At 42.4% G+C, this 23424-nt stretch overlaps 2 protein-coding genes across 3 annotated transcripts in view; one reads left to right on the top strand and one right to left on the bottom strand.

Annotated features, from left to right (window-relative positions):
- Positions 1-23424, bottom strand: part of C12H2orf76 (chromosome 12 C2orf76 homolog) — a 447011-nt gene that overhangs the window by 317216 nt on the left and 106371 nt on the right. The window lies entirely within an intron of this gene.
- The window catches only part of CFAP221 (cilia and flagella associated protein 221), a 113606-nt gene that overhangs the window by 54299 nt on the left and 35883 nt on the right, over positions 1-23424 (top strand). For both annotated transcript variants that reach the window (XM_050752702.1, XM_050752703.1), the window contains 7 exons: positions 950-1109; positions 4390-4510; positions 4594-4705; positions 4899-5007; positions 8095-8182; positions 11254-11343; positions 15070-15168. In XM_050752702.1, coding sequence (XP_050608659.1) covers positions 950-1109; positions 4390-4510; positions 4594-4705; positions 4899-5007; positions 8095-8182; positions 11254-11343; positions 15070-15168 — 779 coding nt within the window. The remainder of the gene's footprint in view (positions 1-949; positions 1110-4389; positions 4511-4593; positions 4706-4898; positions 5008-8094; positions 8183-11253; positions 11344-15069; positions 15169-23424) is intronic.

Below are 23424 nucleotides of genomic sequence, written 5' to 3' on the forward strand. Positions count from 1 at the left end.
GGATTAGGCATGGTGTGATATTTGACTCTGGGGAGAATAGCAGTCCATCCTAAAGATTTGAAAAGAAAGAATCAAATTATACAAAAAAAGAAGTAAATTGTTTGGACACAAACTTGTATGTGTGTTCCTAGCTTTTCCTGTTGCTTATAGCATTAATATTGACATCTGGTAATTTGCTGACAGATGATAGTTCTGGGAGTTCATGTCTGAATCACTAATGCAGATTGATATGTATATATTTGTAGAAGTGATGCAATCAAATAATTATTGTAAAGGATGAATGTAGTAATTAATAAATAAGATCAATGTAAACATGCAGAAGTTGATTCACACGTATTTAATGAAAAAGCTACATAAGGATAATGGAAATACTGTACTTGTGCTTAGCATGGGAAGAATGTCCAGTTGGCCCTTGAACAGCATAGGTTTGAACTGCATGGGCCCACTTATATTCAGATTTTTTTTCAATAAAAGTTAAACTGAGTGTGTCTGCCTCTTCTTCCACCTCTTCTCCCTCTACCACCCTTGAGACAGCAAGATCAATCCCTCCTCTCCCTCCTCCTCAGCCTATTCAACATGAAGACAAAGAAAATGAAGACCTTCGTGATGATCCACTTCCACTTAAGGAACAACAAATATATTTTCTCTTCCTGATCATTTCCATAATAACATGTTCTTTTTTCTGGTTTATAGTAAATAATACGTATAACATATATAATGTGTGTTAATTGACTGCTTATGTTATCATTAAGGCTTCTGGTCAACGGTAGACTAGTAGTTAAGTGTTTGGGAAGCCAACAGTTATGTGTGGATTTTCAACTGTGTGGGGAGTCAGCGCCCCAACCTCCGCGTTGTCGGAGAGTCAGCTCTATTCGTGTGTGTGTCAGCCTCCGTGACTGGACTTGGCAAGAAGAAAGGGTATCACATTTTCTCATTTCTTTCCTCTCAGGAATAATTCCGGCTAATGGGAAGATGACTGTGACTATTAAGTTTACACCCTTTCAGTACGGGACCGCACAAATAAAAATGCAGTTATGGATTTCACAATTCAACTCTCAACCGTATGAATGTGTCTTCACCGGAACATGCTATCCCAACGTGGCCTTACCGTATGGCATCTTTGCAGTGTTTTTGTTTATTCTTAACCCTTTCTCGAAAATCCAAGTCTTCCTTTCTTCCATTCTGTCTTTCTTGTAAAAGAATGTCCTCAAAAATGTATTTAAAATGATGAGCCAACATAAAATATACTTTAAAACATAACAAATGTAGAACATATCTATGTTAGTTCCTGGAGTTGCTTCTGACAAGAAGGGAAGAAACAAGAAAAAGGGATTTTTGAGGGACACGTTTTTTCACTGATTACTACTGATGCACTGTTTGAATTGTTTACCATATGCATGTCTTATTGCCTATTCAAAAATTTGTCCAATAGGGCTGGAACAACATAAGTGTTTTTAAGGTTTCCATATAGCATTTCAATTAACTGAGTCCCTGATGTTTGCAGTGCCTATTGCAAAGCTCAGTGGGAAATGGCCCACAACCTCAAGAGACCAAAATAAGTCATATTACAAGTGATTTCACATGAGGCAGAGACAGAAATGTCTGAAAAACAGAAATGTTTGAAAAACACAGGAGATTTTTCAAAGCACCATCAGACTAGTGAAGATGTGAAGTGGGATTAAGTTGTACTTCATAACAAATCCTTTCCGAACTTCCATTTCCATTTGAATATGAGCTTGTACTTTTACATCTCAGTACCTCTGGTTAACATCATGATTTTTTCTTATACCCATGATTTTTATAAAAATTAAAAGTTGCTGGGCGTGGTGACTCACACCTGTAATCCCAGCACTTTGGGAGGCTGAGGCGGGCGGATCACCTGAGGTCAGGCTTTCAAGACCAGCCTGGCCAACAGGGTGAAACCCTGTCTCTACTAAAAATGCAAAAATTACCTGGGCATGGCCACGTGTCTGTAATCCCAGCTACTTGGGAGGCTGAAGCAGGAGAATTGCTTGAACGCGGGAGGCAGAGATTGCAGTGAGCTGAGATCACGCCACTGCACTGCAGCCTGTGTGCCAGAGTGAGACATCGTCTCAAAAAAAAAGTTGTCACAGTGTAAATACTAATCTTAGAAGATTCTGACAATTATTTTGAAAATGATGAGGAAATATCTTGCTTTTCCTCTTCTTTGCACATGGATACTCATCACATATTAACATCGTTAAGCATATTACAAGTGGAGTAGCAACCTGATACCAAAATATGAACTCACTCCATGATATCTTAGATATTTATGTCATGATTTTCTTCCTAAAAATTCAAAGCAGCCTAAGTCAACTGTAGGGTATTAGTGTGGCCTGCTGAACCCAAATCCTGCAAATAACCGTCATTGAAATAAAATCACTCAGGCAACAAACAAGTAGAACTGAACAAAGATTTTAAAACTGCTGATTTTTCTGGTGGCAAATAACCAGGTGAGCAAAATGGTGTTTGCCACTTCACATCAGGTGCTACAATACTCAAATGACTTTCTTAAAGACATCATATGAGTGCGATTTTTATTTGTATTTCCTTCCATAGCTGCGTTTTTACATGCACAACAGCACTGTATGACAGAAGCACCATGCAAAGGCAGGCTCACGCTATTTCTAAATTACTATGTTAGTATCTTATTTAGTATCCTCTTGACATTTTCAAGGACTATGTCTTAAGATCTGCTTGTCTGTCCGAACTGCAAATAATATTATAACATATAAATTCTACCATGAAGGAAAAAAAAACTAGCTGTAGTTTCTGAACAGGAAAAAATACTGGCTGTAGTGTTCTCTGAAATTTTCATAGATTGCTTTCTTCACTTCATTATAGAGTGTGTGATAGACTTACTCATGTCTAAATTTGGCACTGCCAAATTCCACATGTAACTGATTTATCATTTTCTTAGACCTCTTCATTTCCATCATCAACGTTGAGGATACTGTTTAGGAGGCTGCTTTTTAACATCCCCAGATTTAGTTGCTCCCCAGTATTTAACAGCAGAAGTGGTGTCAAGGCTCCACTGAGATGGGGATGCCGAACTTCAGTTCACTACCTGGCTAAGCACCTCTCCCTGCACATCAGAGCATGTTGGTGGGTGTGAGTCTCACCAAGGGACAGGTTCTCCTGTGCCCTGGGTTGTGCATGCTCTTACATGACAGACGTTAAATTTGAGGTTGCTAACATAAGTTCCATACAGTGCAACCAGGCCTGTTCAGTGGGTGCTCAGCAAATACATATTAACCGTCAGAGTGAGTGAATGTTCACCTATTTTTATCTTATTTTTGTACGGTCACGGAAAACAAGTGTTTATCCTATAAAACAAGTGTTCACATGTGGATGCTTAAAGAAATGCTTCGCCTAAACTATTATGCCAAATTGGTACTGAACAAATAAATTTAAAAATGATTATTTTCAAAATCATAACTTTGTCTTGTGTTGCGGAAAAATATAACTATTAAGATAAAAATAATTTCTAAAAAAAGAAAAAAAGAAATGCTTCATAGGTAGCGTTTCTGAATAGAACACAGTTCTACTGCATCTCATAATAGATAACCCGAATAGCTTCTGCAGGCTATTAGCTGCACTGTCTCTAACTACCCATGTCCAAAGTCAGTTTCTAATTACAGAAAAGAACCCAAACATTAATCTGAATCTCTTTTTGAAATATCTTGCTACAAACAATTGCATAATCATTCTTTTACTAGGAAGATAAATCAAGGTAAGATTTTTTTTTAATGTAATAAATCTAGCTATTGAAAACCAACAGGCTGGAAATAGATTATGCTAGACCTTGAGAGCATTTTTCAGCATGTCACATTTTCAGTCAGTATGTTCTGTAAGAATGTAAGGCAATGCAACCCCAGCACTTTGGGAGGCAGAGTTGGGCGGATCACAAGGTCAAGAGATGGAGACCATCCTGGCCAACATGGTGAAACCCCGTCTCTACTAAAAATACAAAAATTAGCTGGGCGTGGTGGTGCACGCCTGTAGTCCCAGGCACTTGAGAGGCTGAGGCAGGAGAATCGCTTGAACTCGGGAGGGAGAGGTTGCAGAGAGCTGCGATCGTGCCACTGCACTCCAGCCTGATGACAGAGTGAGACTCTGTCTCAGAAAAAAAAAAAAAAAGATTGTAAGGCAAAACAACCATTGGTGGGCTCTTTTGGTATCTCTGATTATACTCTAATACACTAACATCACATTTATTTTAGTAGACCACTGTTGAGGCACACATTTATTTTCAGTTTAGATATAATAAGGGACTTCAGGTTGTGGTGGTATCAGAAGGAACATACAAAATTAGGAACCTTGAGTTAATGACTTATTTACTAATTTAACATTTGTTTAAACCTATAGATTAAAAGAGTTTGAAAGGTTCAATACTCTTTCTAAGAAAGTAAACCTTCCTCCAGAAAAAGCAATGATGCATATAAATTTTCATCGACCACCAGCGAAGCTGCAGCCTCAGAAGGTGAAGGTACGGTGGGCCTTGTCCTCAGTGTGATGAAAGGGTGACAGAATGGCAGAGTAATTGATTTCCCTATTGATTTGGTCTCTTAGGAAATTGAGTACCAGAACCTCAGATTTCCAGTAGATTTATCGAACCCATTTGCCGTGGCAACTGTTTTAAACCAAGAACCAGGAAAATTGAAGATTAAAGAATTAAGAGAAGGTAACCAGTTGATTGGCCATAAAGCAGCCCCTGAGCCGAATGTGAAAGAGTTACTGCTTGTCATACTGATTACCTATGAAAAACAAAATTCGGTTAGATTGCTGTTATGCCTCGCCATTAGAAATGTGTTTTTCTCTCTGCACATGACTTTAATCTGATTACTGGTATAAACATTGTCTGCTCCTGCCTTCAGTTTTGGACCAGGGCACTGAAATTTCAAAAACGAGACAGATGAAGGAGGCACTCTTTGAACAGAAAGTCAGACAGGACATTCACGATGAGATGGAAAATCATCTTAAGTGGTAAATATTGAGCAATTATTTGTATCAAGTGACAGTACAGTTGTTTTTAGATGATGATCTTTTATAAATGAGAGACAGTAAAATGTAATAACGTTTTAGGTACTTTGGAGAATTTAATGATTGTTTCTCTGCCAGTGGTCCTTCCACTTCAGTAGGAAGTTTCTATTAGGAATAAATATATGTGACCAGACCATGCTGTTTCCTAAATGTGACCAGTGGCAGGACCGGAGTGAATTGTGGGAGATGCTCCCTGCTCCTGCTGGCCACTCTGCTGGCACCCCTCAGCCCAGGACAGATCTGGGTGCCTTGGGCACCCCAAATCACACTCCCGTCATCCTCTACCTCAACCAGGAGTCCCTGTGCCTTGGGCTGTGTGCCCCAGATGCCTTCTGGGTAGCCCAGTGGGGTGAGGCTCTGGGGGTTCCTAATGGAGGTTTTAAAACTAAGATGTGAGAATTCTTGTGCTTCTGTGCCCAAATTAGAAACTTTTTCACGACTTTTTTTTAACCAGATCAGACCAAGCATATGCATGTGTACAGATTTAGCTGAAAAGTAAACTTTTTTTTTTTTTGAGAAAGGGTGTCACTCTGTCACCCTGGCTGGAGTGCAGTGTCACATCATGGCTGGCTGCACCCCCAGCCTCCCAGCCTAAAGTGAACTTCCCACTTCAGCCTCCCAAGTAGCTGGGAGCACAGATGCGCACCACCACGCCCAGTTAATTTTTTTTTTCTGTTTTTTTTTTTTTAGAGATAGGGTCTCACTATGTTGCCCAGGTGAGACCCGATCCCCTGGGCTCAAGTATCCTCCTGCTTGACCTCCCAAAGTGCTGAGATTACAGGTCTGAGCCACTATGCCTGACCTAGAGTAAACTGGGCTGAAAAAGAGACTCTTGGAGAGTGTCATTGAGAGGCTGCCTTCTCCATGACCCAGCCTCCACCCCTCCTGACACATGAGAACGTGACCTCACCTGAAGCCCTCTGAAGGTGCCCACTGGGCTAGTCCCCTGTCTCTGGGGAAATGGCCCTTGTTTCCAACAGAAATCCCTTCTGCCTCGGCTTACGTCTATAGTTACGGTTCTGCCTCAGTTAATGGGAAGTACCCCAAGGAACTGAAAATTTTATGTTTATAAACACCTTTTCCCTATTATGAAAAACAGGTAGGTCATCATGGTAGGAAACCTGAAAACATGTTTTTTTACATGTAGAGAAGAAAAAAAAATCACGGTGATGTCACCACTCAGCAGTGACCAGTGACCACTGTCAATACTGGGGTTTTTGTTCTTTCTATGCGTCTCTGTATCAGACCTGAAGTCACATCCCAGATCCCATTCTGAATGCTGTGTTGTTCCTTTAATATTTTTCCCAACTTTTTATGTTGAAAGATCTTAAACCCACATATTCTTGACCTCGGCTCACTAATTTTTCACATTAGGACACATATACTCCCCTCACTCCACACGCATGCACACACATATCTGCATGCACATTTTCCCCCGAGCCATTTGCAAATAAATTGCAGACGTCAGGAAGCTTCACGCCAAAATACCTCAGCATGTAGCTCCTAAGAACACAGACATTCTTCAACATTATTGTAATCACTTCCAAGAGATTTCACACTGATACAATAATATTATTGAATAATCAGTCTATAGGCAAATTTAGCCAGTTGTCCCAAAATGTACTTTATACCTAGTCTTTTAAAAAATATTTATTTTAAATTTTATATAAATAAAATAGAGACAGGGTTTTGCCATGTTGCCCAGGCTGGTCTTGAACTGCTGCCCTCAAGCACTCCACCAGCCCGGGCCTCCAAAGTGCTGGGATTACAAGTGTGAGCCACCACACCCAGCCTATACCTGGTTTGTTTTTGTTTTGTTTTTGGAGAGAGGTATCCAGGGTCCAGTCAAAGATCATACCATTTGTATTTAGCTTTCATGTCCCTTTAGTCTCCTCTAACCTAAAGCAGTTCTCTAGAATATCTCTCTACCTCCACTTTAAAAATCATAAATATTATTTATTTAAGACATGTGCTAGGTTTTGTGATGAATACATTGCATATTAGTATCTTTAAATTGTGATAAAATTCATCATTTTAATCAGTTTAAAGTTTATTGTGCCTAGGTTTTTAGTAAATCCACAATGTTGCATGACCATCAGCACTACCCAATTCCAGAACATAGGCATCACTAGAAAAAGAAACCTCATACCCATTATCAGTCACTCCCCACTCCCCACTCCCCACTCCCCACTCCCCGAAGCCGCTGGCAACCACAATCTGCTTTCAGTCTCTATGGATTTGCCCACTCTGGACATTTCATATAAAGGGAATCACATAATACATGGTCTTTTGTGACTGGCTTCTTCCACTTATCATATTTTTAAGATTCATCCACATCATAGCATGTGTTAGTACTGCATTCCTTTTTATGGCTGAATCATATCTCATTGAATGGATATGCAACATTTTGCTTATTCATTCATCAGTTACTGCACATTTCAGTAGTTTCCACTTTTTGAGTATTATGAATAATGCTGCTGTGAACATTTATATGCACTTTTTTATGTGACCATATCTTTTCAGTTCTCTTAGGTATGTACCTAGGAGTGGAATTGCCAGGTCATATGGTAACTCTATGTTTAACTTTTTGTGGCGCCACCAAACTGTTTTCCATGGTGGCTGAACCATTTTACATTCCCACCAGCAACATATGAGGGTTATGGTTTCTCCACTTGCTCACCAATACCTGTTATTTTCCATTATTATCATCATCATCATAGCCATCCCAGTGGGTGTAAAGGGGTGTATTGTTGTGGCTTTGATTTGTATTTCCCTAATGATTTAGAAGGTTGAGCATCTAGATGTTGCCACTCATAAATATTTAAGATAAGCTTCACTTTGTAGAACACATTATTCGTCTTAGTTTTGCTGCTGAAGCCTCTATAACTTCTGTATCCCATGTGTCTCCTCCAGCATCTCAGCGTTCCTTTTCAGTTTTGGAATATAGTGAAATATTCCATCCTAAAGTTGACTCTGGTATTCTGATGGGTTGTGGACACCGTTGTTTTTTTTTTTTTTTTTTCTCCCCAGGCAGGTGCACCTTGGTAAAGATCCTATGTCTTTTAAACTTAAAAAAGAGCTTACTGAGGAGTGGCAAAGAGCATGCGCCAAATATAAGGTCAGAGTTATTGCTAATTTGCTATCATTTGTTTCACTAGATGTTTTTAAATTCCTACTATCTGCAAGGTGCCAGGTGTAGGAAAACCCACAGTTAAGTTGGGAGTGGGAAAGGCTGATGACAAGTAAATTGTCAACCATAAATCAAGACTGGCTATAAGTGTCACCAGGGACCTATAGTAAGTATTGTGGGGATGCAGAAGCCAGAGAGGAGAGAACACCCATCTGATTGGGATGCTTCCTGGAAGACCTTGTATAATTTTTTGAAAAGTAGTAAAGAGGACAAAGGCATTCACATGAAGGAAATGACTCAAATTCGAGTGGGAGTTTTGAGTCGGGGTCCCCTGTCCCATGATCTGCAAAGCGTGAAGACAAAAGAGACCCAAAGTTGGTAACCAGGACTCACATCAGAGACAGATGCAAATGATAGTCCCAAGTCAGAGACCCTCAAAGGGGCCGAGCAGAAAAGGGAAACTGGTCTGAGGGCACCACACCTGAGGTTCCAAGGTAGCACCTGTAGGTTCAGGGATGGGAACTGGGGACTGTGCAGCACCCATGGCCTCACCATGCTTTGAAGATGGTTGTTACCTACACAGCAGCTGCAGAGAACACTGAGGACAAGTCCACAGTGGCTAAAACACAAGATACACATGGGCCAGAGGAGACAGGAGTCGGCTGGGGCTCTGTGTCTGAATTTAATTGGTAGGACTTGCAGAACGATCACATATTATATGAATTGGCTCAGGTTGGACATAACAAAGTACTACCGACTGGGTGGCTTAAAACAACAAAAATTTATTTTCTCATAGTTCTGGAGGCTAGAAGTCCAAAAGCAAGTTCTCAGCATGTTTGATTCCTTCTGAGAGCCATGAGTGAAGGATCCGTTCCGGATCTCTCTCCTTGGCTTATCGGTGGCCACCTTCTCCTCATACCTTCGTGTGGTCCTCTGTGTCTGTGTGCTAATCTCTCATATAAGGACAGCAGTCATACTGGATTAAGACCCACTCTAACAGCCCCATTTTAACTCGGTCACTTCTTTAAAGACTCCATTTCTAAATACCATCACATGCTGAGTTCTGGGGGTTAAGGCTTCAACATAGGAATTTCGAAGGGACACAATTCAACCCATAACACAGATTTTTGAGCCGGGGAATGCGAGATTCAGGTAGACTGACTTGGCAGCAGTGGCTGGAAGGGATTGGGGAAAAACATTTCTTGTCAGATATGAATATGTTTCACATAGAGAATGTACTTTTCTTTCTAGAGTTGGAGTCCAACTAGATATTTAAATAAATTTGTCTTATTTTTCTTCATTTTTCATAAGACAAAAGAATATAAAATCATTACATTGGTAAATCTTTGCATTTAGAAAAATCACATATAAGATGTGCATTTAAATTTAGTTCCACGTGTTCAGATTCTTTGCATGCTCTCTTAAAAACAAAACATCAAGTATTTTCACTCAACCCCACAGTGGAATGCTGTTTTCTAACCTTTTTAAAGGTGAAGTGGGCACAGACATGCCCAGATCAGTCACTGTGGGCATTGAGGCTGTGGCTGCGGGCAGTATCAGCCAAGGAGCAGTCCCATCTTAAGCATGGCTCGTGGGGCAAGGAGGATGAGCAGGCAGCCCAGACACCTTGGACTATGGGAGATCAAGTGTCTCAGGGACCCCATTCTGTATGTCCAGGGGATTTCATCTGAGAGCTGAGTCCTGGCAGGTGACCCAGTGGCATGGAACTCCTGGAGGAGTTCCACCCCAGGCACATGGTGGAAACCAAGAGGAGCAATGGTGGGGGAAGGAAGGAGCTGGCCTCAGAGTGGGATGGCACAGCCCTCAAGGATGATGAGCTTTTACTCAACATCATCAAATCAGCAGTGTCTTAGTAAAGATATAATAAATCTCCCTTGTCATTATTCTAGCTAATGATCTATTTGCCAGTCCCTTCTTTAAATTGCCTATTTTATTTTACTCTTAATGCTGGTGGGGATCTGGGTCTCGCCATGAAATTTGTACTTTGAACTTAATGTGCTCAGTCTCAAACTCAACTTCCTAATATGTGCCAATCAGAGCTAGGCAGCTTACCACCCTGGTGACAATAGCATGCCTCTCTTATTTCTGAATAGGGTGTTAATGTGATGATCAGAATAGATTATTTCCAAATAAATCCTTTAAAATTTTTATAAACAGTGTACTTAAGAGCCAAGCTGGTTTTTGAAGTTACCCCACAAACAATTAATAGAACACACAGATAGGCAAAAACTAACACCATCTGCGGAGTACGCAGTCCCCTTTCCCACCTGGGCAGACACATATAGACACTGACCCCAGCCCAGCCAGCCTACCCCAGGAGTCACTGTTAGCTCCTGAGAATAAGAAAAAGGGCCCAGACGCCATCAGGGAAGCAGGCAGGTAAGGGAAGGAGAGCAGCCTGGGATCACTCACCTCCGGGGAACCGCAGGTCACTTTCCAGCCCGGGAAGACCTGTCAGCTTCCACCACCCAGGAGAAGGGAGGAATCCCCACATGCCTGCCTTAAAACCTGACGCCAGGATAATCAACTTGAGCTTAAAACTTTACTGGGACGTTAAATGTCTTTTTAATGAAATTTGTATACTCCCATAGTTACAGTTTCCTAAAATTCTTTCTATGAATGTTAAGCGTCTTGGAAATGATTTCCAAAGACACTCTCTGTTAGTTATAAAAAGAAGGTATCTACTCGGGAGGCTGAGGCAGGAGAATGGCATGAACCCGGGAGGCAGAGCCTGCAGGAACCAAGTTTGCACCACTGCACTCCAGCCTAGCCTAGGTGACCAAGTGAGACTCTGTCAAAAAAAAAAAAAAAAAAAAAAAAAAAAAAAAAAAGGTATCGAGTCTGTGCTTCGATCAGAGCTCCCTATGTTTAAACAGCGTAGTCATACTGATCTTTTTTGCCTACTTGTGTTTCACCATTTCTAATGGGAACGTCATGGGTGGATTTGGTCAATTGCTTAATGGGTTTCTACAAGTTTTAAAGACAAAGTTTTGTGCATTTATATTCAACTTAAATTATTTTGATGATTAAAAACCCAGCTAGATAGAGGAGATCCTATTTTGGATGAGGAATTTCAGCGACTTAAAACAGAAGTTAGCCAAAAACGGGTCATTCGCAACCAAGAAGAGGTGGGTAACTTTCCTTTATCTAGAATCTGATTATTGGCAGCTCTTTAAATGCTTATTTTTTAAAATGCTAAACGATTTTATAGAAATCCTTTACCAAGAGATATTTAATACTTTTTAATTTGCATAAATTTTCAGAATGTTCCCATATTTTTGCAAGTAAAGCATCAAAACTTGTAATTCATGTTTCTCTTGAAACGAACAGCATTATATACTTTGGCCACTCCTTTTCATCCCTCTACTTTCTTGTTTTGGGTCTCCTTTTTTGTTTTCCTTCATTCTCTAAACCCCTGTCCGCAGGTCGTCAAGGTGGATCCCTGGGCCTCTGTTCATTATCCCCCTTCCCTTGGTAGAAAGGATACAGAATCGGAAGTCAGAAGCCAGAGTTCTAATTATAACTCTATGACAGATTTGGGACCTTGGCAAGCCTCTTGGCTGTGGTGCCTTACTGTTCTCAAATGTAAAATGAGCACTGTGGCCCCATCCACCTGATTATCTCTGTCTTGTAATATTAGTTCATTTTCACATTGCTATGAAGAAATACCCAAGGCTTGATAATTTATAAAGGAAAAAGGTTTAATTGACTCACAGTTCTGAATGGCTTGAGAGGTCTAGGAAACTTACAATCATGGCAGAAGACGAAGCAAACACTTCCTTCTTTTCATGGTGGCAGGAATGAGAAGAATGAAAACCAAGCCAACGGGGAAGCCCCTTATAAAACCATCAGATCCTGTGAAAACTAAGTCATTAACATGAGAACTGGATGGGGGAAACTGCCCCCATGATTCAGTTATCTCCACCTGATCCCTCCTATGACGTGGGGATTATGGGAACTACAATTCAAGATCAGATTTAGGTGGGGACACAGCCAAACCATATCATTCTACCCCTGGCCCCTCCCAAATCTCATGTCCTCACAATTTAAAACAGAATCATGCCCTTCCAACAGTCCCCCAAAGTCTTCACTTATTCCAGCATTAACTCAAAAGTGTCGGTCCAAAGTCCCATGTGAGACAAGGCAAGTCCCTTCCACCTATGAGCCTGTAAAATCAAAAGCAAGTTAGTTACTTCCTAGATACAATGGGAGTACAGGCATTGAGTAAATATACCCATTCCAAATGGGAGAAGTTGGCCAAAACAAAGGGGCTACAGGCCCCATGCAATTCAGAAATTCAATAGGGCGGTCATTAAACCTTAAAGATCCAAAATGATCTCCTTTGACTCCATGTCTCACATCCACATCATGCTGATGCAAGAGGTGGGCTCCCATAGCATTGGACTGCTTTGCTCCTGTGGCTTTGCAGGGTACAGCCTACCTCCCAACTGCTTTCACAGGCTGGCATGGAGTGTCTGTGGCTTTTCCAGGCGCACAGTGCAAACTGTCGGTGGATCTAGCATTCTGGGGTCTGGAGGATGGCAGCCCTCTTCTCACAGCTCCACTAGGCAGTGCCCCGGTGGGCACTCCGTGTGGGGGCTCCAACCCTACATTTCCCTTTGTACTGCTCTAGCAGAGGTTCTCCATGAGGGCTCCACTCCTGCAACAAACTTCTGCCTGCACATACAGGTGTTTCCATACATCCTCTGAAATCCAGGCAGTTTCCCAAACCTTATTTCTGGACTTCTGTGCACCCACAGGCTCAATGCCATGTGGAAGCTGCCAAGGCTTGAGGCTTTCACCCTCTGCAGCCATGGCCTGAGCTGTACCTTGGCCCCTTTTAGCTATGACTGGGACACAGGGCACTGAGTCCCAAGACTGCACAAAGCAGCAAGGTCCCAGGCCCAGCCCGCTAAACCATTTTTCCCTCCTAGTCTCCAGACCTGTGATGAGAGGGGCTGCCATGAAAACCTCTGACATGTCCTGGAGACATTTTCCCCACTGTCTTAGTGATTAACATTTGGCACCTCGTTACGTATGCAAATTTCTGCAGCTGGCTTGAATTTCTTCTCAGAAAATGGGTTTTTCTTTTCTATTACATCATCAGGCTGCAAATTTTCCAAACTTTTATGCTCTGCTTCCCTTTTAAGCATAAGTTCAATTCCAAACCATATCTTTGCGAATACGTAAAACTGAATGCTTTTGACAGCCCCCAAGTCACCTCTTGAACACTTTGCTCTTGAGAAATTACTTCTGCCAGATACCCTAAATCATCTCTCTCAAGTTCAAAGTTCCATGGATCTCTAGGGCAGGGGCAAAATGCCCCCAGTCTCTTTGCTAAGACAAAGCAAGAGTCATCTTCATTCCAGTTCCCAATGAGTTCCTCATCTCCACCTGACACCACCTTGGCCTGGACTTCATTGTCCACATTACTATCAGCATTTTGGTCAAAGCCATTCAACAAGTCTCTAGGAAGTTCCAAATTCTCTCACATTTTCCTTCTTCTTCTGAGCCCTGCAAACTGTTCCAATCTCTGCCTGTTACCCGGTTCCAAAGTTGCTTCCACATTTTCGAGTATCTTTGTAGTAGCACACCACTCCTGGTACCAATTTACTGTGTTAATTCGTTTTCACTCTGCTCTGAAGAAATACCTGAGGTTGGGTAAATTGTAAAGGAAAGACATTTAATTGACTCACAGTTCCACATGGCTGGGGAGGCCTCAGGAAACTTACAATCATAGCAGAAGGGGACACAAACACATCCTTCACATGGCTGCAGGAGTGAGACGAATGAGAACCAAGCAAAGGGAGAAGCCCCTTACAAAAACCATCAGATCTCTTGAGAACTAACTCACTATCATGAGAACAGGATGGGGAAAACTGCCCCCATGATTCAATTATCTCTACCTGGTCCCTCCCACAACACATGGGGATTATGAGAACTACGATTCAAGATGAAATTTGGGTGGGGACACAGCCAAACCATATCACTGGTTAAAAGTCTAACTTCTAATTTTAACAAGGATAAAATTCTAATCTCCCACCTCCATCATTCTCACTTTTCTTTGCTGGTTTTGCCATATCTGAATTATTTTTACCTCATTTCTCCCTATCCTCCTCGTCACTAGATTTATTCTGGCCACAAAGTCTTGCCAGTAGCTCTTCCATGGGCCCTACCAGAGGTCCAACCTTTGGGTGTCCCCCATGACTAATCCAATTCACTTTTATGTCTGTATAACTGATCATCTTCCCTCTCCTCTGCAGCTCATGGCATATGCCAAAGTAAGACTGATTCCCTTCTGACATCTCTTTTTATATCATTTCCTTATTCAAGAATCTACAGTGCCTCAGGCTCTGGCCAGCCTCACTATACCCTCAGGCACTCTTTCCTCCTTATTCATTTACTAACTTAGACACACTGGTGCCAGGACATGCAGGCACATGTGGGACAATACATGTGTCAGCGCTGGACATGCAGGGCTGGGTAAAGTAGTCCTTCTTCCCAGCCAGGGGATCTCACAGCCCACACCTTTCAATTCTGGATGCACTGTCAGCACCACCACATGGGACTGGTGACTTTATTCTTCCTCAAAGTCACGTGTGTTTGCTTGAGCGTTCCTAACTAGACTGTAAGTTTCTTAAAACGCTAATCTTGTCTTCCACTTTTGGCCCCCAACTCAAGAAGTATTCCTTATAATGGTGTGTACACTGAAAGTGCTTAATAAATAAATGCTCACTAAGCAATACAACAAATAACAACTTGATTTGGGATCAAACTCTAAAATGTTTCTATTAAATGTTTATGACAGGAGTTAAAAGTTAAATGTAAGATGTGCCTGTATTTTATATTCACAGAAAATCAAGGAATTTCATCCTACTTTTGATCCACTCATTAATAACACTTGGCTCAGCAGGTCCAGGGCACAAAAACGGTTTCAACAAGTAGCACGCAAGGTAAGTCTCAGCATCAGCTGGAAATGTTGATTTGTTTCTTCATCAGCATAAGGAAATCAAGCAATCGTGGTTTGATAACATCTTTATTGAGATATAATTTACATACCGTAAAATTCACCCTTGTAAAATGTATAAGTTAGTCATTTTTAGTATATTTATAGAGCTGGGCAGCCATCACCCCTATCTAATTTTAGAACATTTTTATCACCTCAAAAGGAAACTTTGTGCCCATTTTCAGTCACTCTTCACTCCCTGCTCCCCACAGCCCCTGGCAACCAGTAATCTACTTTCTGTCTCTACGGATTTGCCTTTTCTGGACATTTCGTATAAATGGAATCATACAATATGCAGCCTTTTTAAAAAGTCACCTTACAAATTTATAATTGACACTAATAGTTGTACATATATATGGGACACAGTGTAATGTTTCAATGCGTGTATACATTGTATAAGGATCAAATCAAGATAATTACCGTATCCATAACTTTAAACATTCAATACATGGCTTTTGGTAACTGCTTCTTTCATATAACTTATTTCCTAGGCTTGTACATGTTTTAGCATGTATCAATACTTCATTCTTTCTATGGCTGAATAATATTCCATTGTATGAATAGACCACATTTTCTTTATCCATTCATCAGTTGATGAAAGTTTCAGTTGTTTTCACCTTTTGGCTATTATGAGTAACAATGGGATATTGATTAGTTACTTCTAGGGAGAACAATAGAGAATGTCTGAGGGATCGTACCTCTAGCATCCAGGCTTAATATGTGCCTTTCAGAGGTTTCATCTCCCTTCTGTGGCTTCCTAACCTTCATGCTGGTCCTCCAGTGGCTTCCTGTTATCAGGATAAAACGAAGACTTCTGAGCCTCACATGCTAGTAAAGAGTATCATGTGACACTGGCCTGCCCACAGCCACACCCCTCTAGCAGCCGCTGTCCTCTCATTGTCCCAGTCTGGTCTGCCACACACGGTACTCATTCCCTGCTACCACCCTGTGAATCTGCTCTCAGTTCTGACTGTAGTGCCTCCCCAGGTCTGCTCCACGGGACTGCACCTGTCCTTTGGGCCAGGCTGAGTCCACTTTTCCTACAAGAGGCTGTCCTTGTCCACTTTAATATTTAGGGGTCTCCTCAGTGCTGTGTGCTTCTTGTGCTGCTGTAAATCTCTCATCTCTGTCACTTGTGTGTGGCTTCCCTGGTGGGCAGGGCCACACTTGAAGCCAGACAGAGCAGTGGATAAAGCCCAGGCTATGGAGCAGACTGCCTGCACTAACTCCTGGTGCTGCTTCCTTGCACCTTCTGATCCTGGACAAGTTACATAACCACTGTGCCTTAGTTTCCTCACCTGAACACTGAGGAGAATAATGAGACCTGTCTCAAAGGGTTGTTGTGAGGATCAAATGAATGAATATGTATAAGGGACTTCAAATGTTTGTTACAGCTTGTCTTTCAGGCAGTCTTCTCAGCTTGGACTGGTGCCAGTCTAGGTAGAGGGAGGCAGAGCTCACTGCCTTGGGGACCTACTCACAAGCCTCCAAGGCCCCATGACCCTCACCTATTTACTAGCCTCCAAGGCCCAAGAGCCTGTGTCCCTGGTGAGGCTTTCCGTGGGTGGTCTCCGCATATGTGCAAGCAGAGGCCGCCACAACATGCTCAGGGCAGGGAACACAGTGGTAAGAAGAGGCAGCACAAAGCTGTGCTCCCAGGGAAGAAAGCACAGCCATTAACAATAGGAAAACAACAGCAAGAGACTGGCCAGGCTGGCGTGTTGCTAATGGGACCACCTTGGTCCTCCTGCATCAAGCTCTCCAGCCTGAAAAAGGGTATCAGCAATGATGGGCTTTGTTCTGAGTGATGGCTCAGCCTGTTCCTCAAATGCCACCGCAAGCCCTGTCAGTTCTGTGTGCCAATGTGTCCGCAGCCTGATGCCTTGCCTCATTTCCTCAACTACAGCCACAGACCAGGCTCCCAGCATCTCTCGCCTAGACCATGGCCACAGGTTCCCCTACATCCAGTGCCACATGGCAGCCAGAGTTGTGTCTGCAAAGCTAAAAGATGACAGTGTCTCTCCCCTGCTGAAACCCTCCAAAGATGTTCTATAACAGTTGAAATAAAATACACAATTTTTATCAAGGCTACCAGGTCACACTGGATTTCTCTGTCTTTTACACATGTCTCCTTTGTTCCGGCATCAGGACCTCTACACTGGCTGTCTCCTCTGCTCAGAACTCTCTTGCCAACATCTTTCCATTGTTGTCCTCTCACCATTCAAGCCTTGCAGCAAATCTCACCTCTGCAGAGGCCTTCCCTCATTATCCTTGCATAAGTGGGCAGGCATCCCCCCTCCAGCCCCTCTAGTCGTGGCTTCAGACATTACCTTCTTATTTTCTCCAGGGTATTTATCTTGTTTTTTTCTCTTAGTATTTATTGTCATCCCACTTTGCCTCCTACATACACTTGGAATATCAGCTCCTTGTGGGTAGTACATTTATTGGCTCCTCACTGTATCTCCAGTGCCTTGCACAGGACAGGGCACTGAGTATCCACTTTATAATATTTGTTAAATAAAAGAACCATTTGGGCTGGCAATATGGCCAAATAGGAACAGCTCCTATCTGCAGTTCCCAGTGAGACCAATGCAGAAGACAGGTGATTTCTGCATTTCCAACTGAGGTACCCGGCCCATCTCATTGGGACTGTTTAGACAGTAGGTGCAGCCCATGGAGGGCAAGCCAAAGCAGGGTGGGGCATCACCTCACCCAGGAAATGCAAGGGGTTGGGGAACCCCTTCCTCTAGCCAAGGGAAGCCGTGAGGGACTGTGCCATGAGGAACGGTGCACTCCAGTCCAGATACTGCACTTTTCCCATGGTCTTCGCAACGCACAGACCAGGAGATTCTCTCGGGTGCCTATACCACCAGAGCCCTGGGTTTCAAGCACAAAACTGGGTGCCGTTTGGGCAGACACTAATCCAGCTGCAGGAGTTTTTTTTCATACCCCAGTGGCGCCTAGAACGCCAGTGAGACAGAACCATTCACTCCACTGGAAACGGGGCTGAAGCCAGGGAGCCAAGTGGTCTAGCTCAGTGAATCCCACCCCCATGGAGCCCAGCAAGCTAATCCACTGGCTTGAAATTCTCGCTGCCAGCACAGCAGTCTGAAGTCGACCTGGGATTCTCGAGTTTGGTGGGGGGAGGGGCCTCTGCCATTACTGAGGCTTGAGTAGGCGGTTTTCCCCTCACAGTGTAAACAAAGGTGCCAGGAAGTTCAAAATGGGCAGAGCCCACTGTAGCTCGGCAAAACCACAGTAGCCAGACTGCCTCTCTAGATTCCTCCTCTCTGGGCAGGGCATCTTTGAAAGAAAGGCAGCAGCCCCAGTCAGGGGCTTATAGATAAAACTCCCATTTCCCTGGGACAGAGCACCTGGGGAAAGGGGTGGCTTTGGCGCAGCTTCAGCGGACTTAAACATTCCTGCCTGCTGACTCTGAAGAGAGCAGCAAATCTCCCAGCACAGTGCTCAAGCTCTACTAAGGGACAGACTGCCTCCTCAAGTGGATCCCTGACCCCTGTGCCTCCTGACTGGGAGACACCTCCCAGCAGGGGTTGACAGACACCTCATACGGGAGAGCTCCAGCTGGCATCTGGCGGGTGCCCCTGTGGGATGAAGCTTCCAGAGGAAGGAACAGGCAGCAATCTTTGCTGTTCTGCAGCCTCTGCTGGTGATACCCAGGCAAACAGGGTCTGGAGTGGACCTGCAGCAAACTCCAGCAGACCTGCAGCAGAGGGCCCTGACTGTTAGAAGGAAAACTAACGAACAGAAAGGAATAGCGTCAACATCAACCAAAAGGATGTCCAAACAATAACCCCATCCAAAGGTCACCAGCATCCAAGACCAAAGATAGATAAATCCACGAAAATGAGGAAAAACCAGCGCAACAAGGCTGAAAATTCCAAAAACCAGAATGCCTCTTCTCCAAAGGATCACAACTCCTCGACAGCAAGGGAACAAAACAGGGTGGAGAATGAGTTTGACAAATTGACAGAATTAGGCCTAGAAGGTGGGTAATAACAAACTCCTCCAAGCTAAAGGAGCATGTACCAACCCAATGAAAGAAAGCTTAAGAACCTTGAAAAAAGGTTAGAGGAATTGCTAATTAGAATAACCAGTTTAGAAAAGAACATAAATAACCTAATAGAGCTGAAAAACATGGCACGAGAACTTCGTGAAGCATACACAAGCATCAAGAGCTGAATCAATCAAACAGAAGAAAGGATATCAGAGATTGAAGATCAACTTAATAAAATAACACGTGAAGACAAGATTACAGAAAAAAGAATGAAAAGGAATGAACAAAGCCCCCAAGAAATATGGGACTATGTGAAAAGAGTAAACCTATGTCTGATTGGTGTACCTGAAAGTGACAGGGAGAATGGAACCAAGTTGGAAAACACTTTTCAGGATATTATCCAGGAGACTTTCCCCACCTAGCAAGACAGGCCAATATTCAAATTCAGGAAATACAGAGAACACCACAAAGATACTCCTCGAGAAAAGCAACCCCAAGACACATAATCATCAGATTCACCAAGGTTGAAATGAAGGAAAAAATGTTAAGGGCAGCCAGAGAGAAAGGTCAGGTTACCCACAAAGGGAAACCTATCAGTCTAACAGTGGATCTCTCGGCAGAAACCCTACAAGACAGAAGAGAGTGGGGGCCAATATTCAACATTCTAAAAGAAAAGCATTTTTAACCCACAATTTCATATCCAGCCAAACTAAGCTTCATAAGTGAAGGAGAAATAAAATCCTTTACAGACAAGCAAATGCTGAGAGATTTTGTCACCACCAGGCCAGCCTTACAAGAGCTCCTGAAGGAAGCACTAAATTTGGAAAGGAAAAACTGGTAACAGCCACTGCAAAAACATACCAAATTGTAAAGACCATCAACACTATGAAGAAACTGCATCAATTAATGGGCAAAACAACCAGCTAGCATCATAATGACAAGATCCAATTCACACATAACAATATTAACCTTAAATCTAAATGGGCTAAGTGCCCCAATCAAAAGATACAGACTGGCAAATTGGATAGAGAGTCAAGATCCATCAGTGTGCTGTATTCAGGAGACCCATCTCACATGCAATGACACACATAGGCTCAAAATAAAGGGATGGAGGAATATTTACGAAGCAAATAGAAAGTTAAAAAAAAAAAAAAGCAGGGGTTGGCTGGGCATGGTGGCACGGTGGCTCATGCCTGTAATCCCAGCACATTGGGAGGTCAAGGCAGGTGGATTACCTGAGGTCGGGAGTTCGAGACCAGCCTGACCAGCATGAAGAAACCCCATCTCTTAAAAATTCAAAAATTAGCTGGGTGTGCTTGTGCATGCCTGTAATCCCAGCTACTCAGGAGGCTGAGGCAAGAAAATCGCTTGAACCCGGGAGGCAGAGATTGTGGTGAGCCGAGATCATGCCATCACACTCCAGCCTGGGCAAGAAGAGTGAAACTCTGTCATAAAAAAAAAAAAAAAAAAAAAAGGCAAGGGTTGCAATCCTAGGCTCTGATAAAACAGACTTTAAACCAACAAAGATCAAAAAAGACAAAGAAGGGCATGGTAAAGCGATCAACACAACAAGAAGAGTTAACTGTCTTAAATATATATGCACTCAATACAGGAGCACCCAGATTCATATTCTCAGAGACCTACAAAGTGACTCAGACTCCCACACAATAATAGTGGGAGACTTTAACGCCCCACTTTCAATATTAGAAAGATCAACGGGACAGAAAATTAGCAAGGATATTCAGGACTTGACCTCAGCTCTGGACCATGTGGACCTAATAAACATCTACAGAACTCTCCACCCCAAATCAACAGAATACACGTTCTTCTCAGCACTACATCGCACTTATTCTAAAATTGGCCACATAATTGGGAATAAAACACTCCTCAGCAAATGCAAAAGAGTGGAAATCATGATAGTCTCTCAGACCACAGTGCAATCAAATTAGAACTCAGGATTAAGAAACTCACTGAAAACTGCACAACTACATGGAAACTGAACAACCTACTCCTGAATGACTACTAGGTAAATAACGAAATTAAGGCAGAAATAAATAAGTTATTTGAAACCAAAGAGAACAAAGACACAACATACCAAAATCTCTGGGACACAACTGAAGTGGTGTTTAGAGGGAAATTTATAGCACTAAATGCCCACAGGAGAAAGCAGGAAAAAACTGAAATCGACACCCTAACATCACAATTAGAAGAACTAGAGAAGCTAGCAGAAGACAAACAAACAACTAAGATCAGAGCAGAACTGAAGGAGATAGAGACACAAAAAACCCTTCAAAAAATCAATGAATCCAGAAACTGGTGTTTTGAAAAGGTTAACAAAATAGATAGACTGCTAGCCAAAGTAATAAAGAAGAAAAGAGAGAAGAATCAAATAGACACAATAAAAAATGATAAAGGGGATATTACCACTGATCCCACAGAAATACAAACTACCATCGGAAAATACTATAAACAACCCTATTCAAATAAACTAGAAAATCTAGAAGAAATGGATAAATTCCTGGACACACACACCCTCCCAAGACTAAATCTGGAGGAAGCCGAATCCCTGAATAGACCAATAACAAGTTCTGAAATCAAGACAGTAATAGCCTACCAACCAAAAAAAGCCCAGGACCAGACAGATTCACAGTCACACTTTACCAGAGTTACACAGAGGAGCTGGTACCATTCCTTCTGAAGCTATTCCAAATCATAGAAAAAGAAGGAATCCTCCCTAACTCATTTTATAAGGACAGCATCATCCTGATACCCAAAACCTGACAGAGACACAACAAAAAAAGAAAATTTCAGGCCAGTATCCCTAATGAATATTGATTCAAAAATTCTCAATAAAATACTGGCAAGCCGAATCAAGGAGCACATCAAAAAGGTTATCCATCACGATCAAGTCAGCTTCATCCCTGGGATGCAAGGCTGGTTCAACATACTCAAGTCAATAAACATAATCCATCACATAAACAGAACCAATGACAAAAACCACATGATTATCTTAATAGATGCAGAAAAGGCCTTTGATAAAATTCAACACCCCTTCATGCTAAAAACTCTCAATAAACTAGGTATTGATGGAACATATCTCAAAATAATAAGAGCTATTTATGACAAACCTGCCAAGACCAGCTCAGTCAGGGAGACTCTAACCCAGCGGCACTAGAGGAATTAAAGACACATACACAGAAATATAGAGGTGTGAAGTGGGAAATCAGTGGTCTCACAGCCTTCAGAGCTGAGAGCCCCGAACAGAGATTTACCCACATATTTATTAACAGCAAACCAGTTATTAGCATTGTCTCTATAGATATTAAATTAACTAAAAGTATCCCTTATGGGAAATGAAGGGATGGGCCAAATTAAAGGAATAGATTGGGCTAGTTAACTGCAGAAGGAACATACCCTTAAGGCATAAATCGCTCATGCTGTTGTTTGTGGCTTAAGAATGCCTTTAAGCGGTTTTCCACTCTGGGCAGGCCAGGTGTTCCTTGCCCTCATTCCCGTAAACCCACAACCTTCAAGCTTGGGCATTAGGGCCATTATGAACATGTCACAGTGCTGCAGAGATTTTGTTTATGGCCAGTTTTGGGGCCAGTTTATGGCCAGATTTTGGGGGACTTGCTCCCAACACAAACCCACAGCCAATATCATACGGAACGGGCAAAACCTGGAAGCATTCTCTTTGAAAACTGGCACAAGAGAAGGATGCCCTCTCTCACCACTCCTATTCAACATAGCATTGGAAGTTCTGGCCAGGGCAATCATGCAAGAGAAAGAAGTAAAGGGTATTCAAATAGGAAGGGAGGAAGTCAAATTGTCTCTTTGCAGATGACATGATTTTATATTTAGAAAACCCCATTGTCTCAGCCCCAAATCTCCTTAAGCTGATAAGCAACTTCAGCAAAGTCTCAGGATACAAAATCAATGTGCAAAAATCACAAGCATTCCTATACACCAATAATAGACAAACAGAGAACAAAATCACGAGTGAACTCCCATTCACAATTGCTACAAAGAGAATAAAATACCTAGGAATATGACTTACAAGGGATGTGAAGGACCTCTTCAAGGAGAACTACAAACCGCTGTTCAAGGAAATAAGAGAGGACACAAACAAATGGAAAAACATTCCATGCTCATGGATAGGAAAAGTCAATATTGTGAAAATGGCCA

This window comes from Macaca thibetana, chromosome 12 (genome assembly GCF_024542745.1).
Source record: "Macaca thibetana thibetana isolate TM-01 chromosome 12, ASM2454274v1, whole genome shotgun sequence".
Classification (NCBI taxonomy): domain Eukaryota; kingdom Metazoa; phylum Chordata; class Mammalia; order Primates; family Cercopithecidae; genus Macaca; species Macaca thibetana.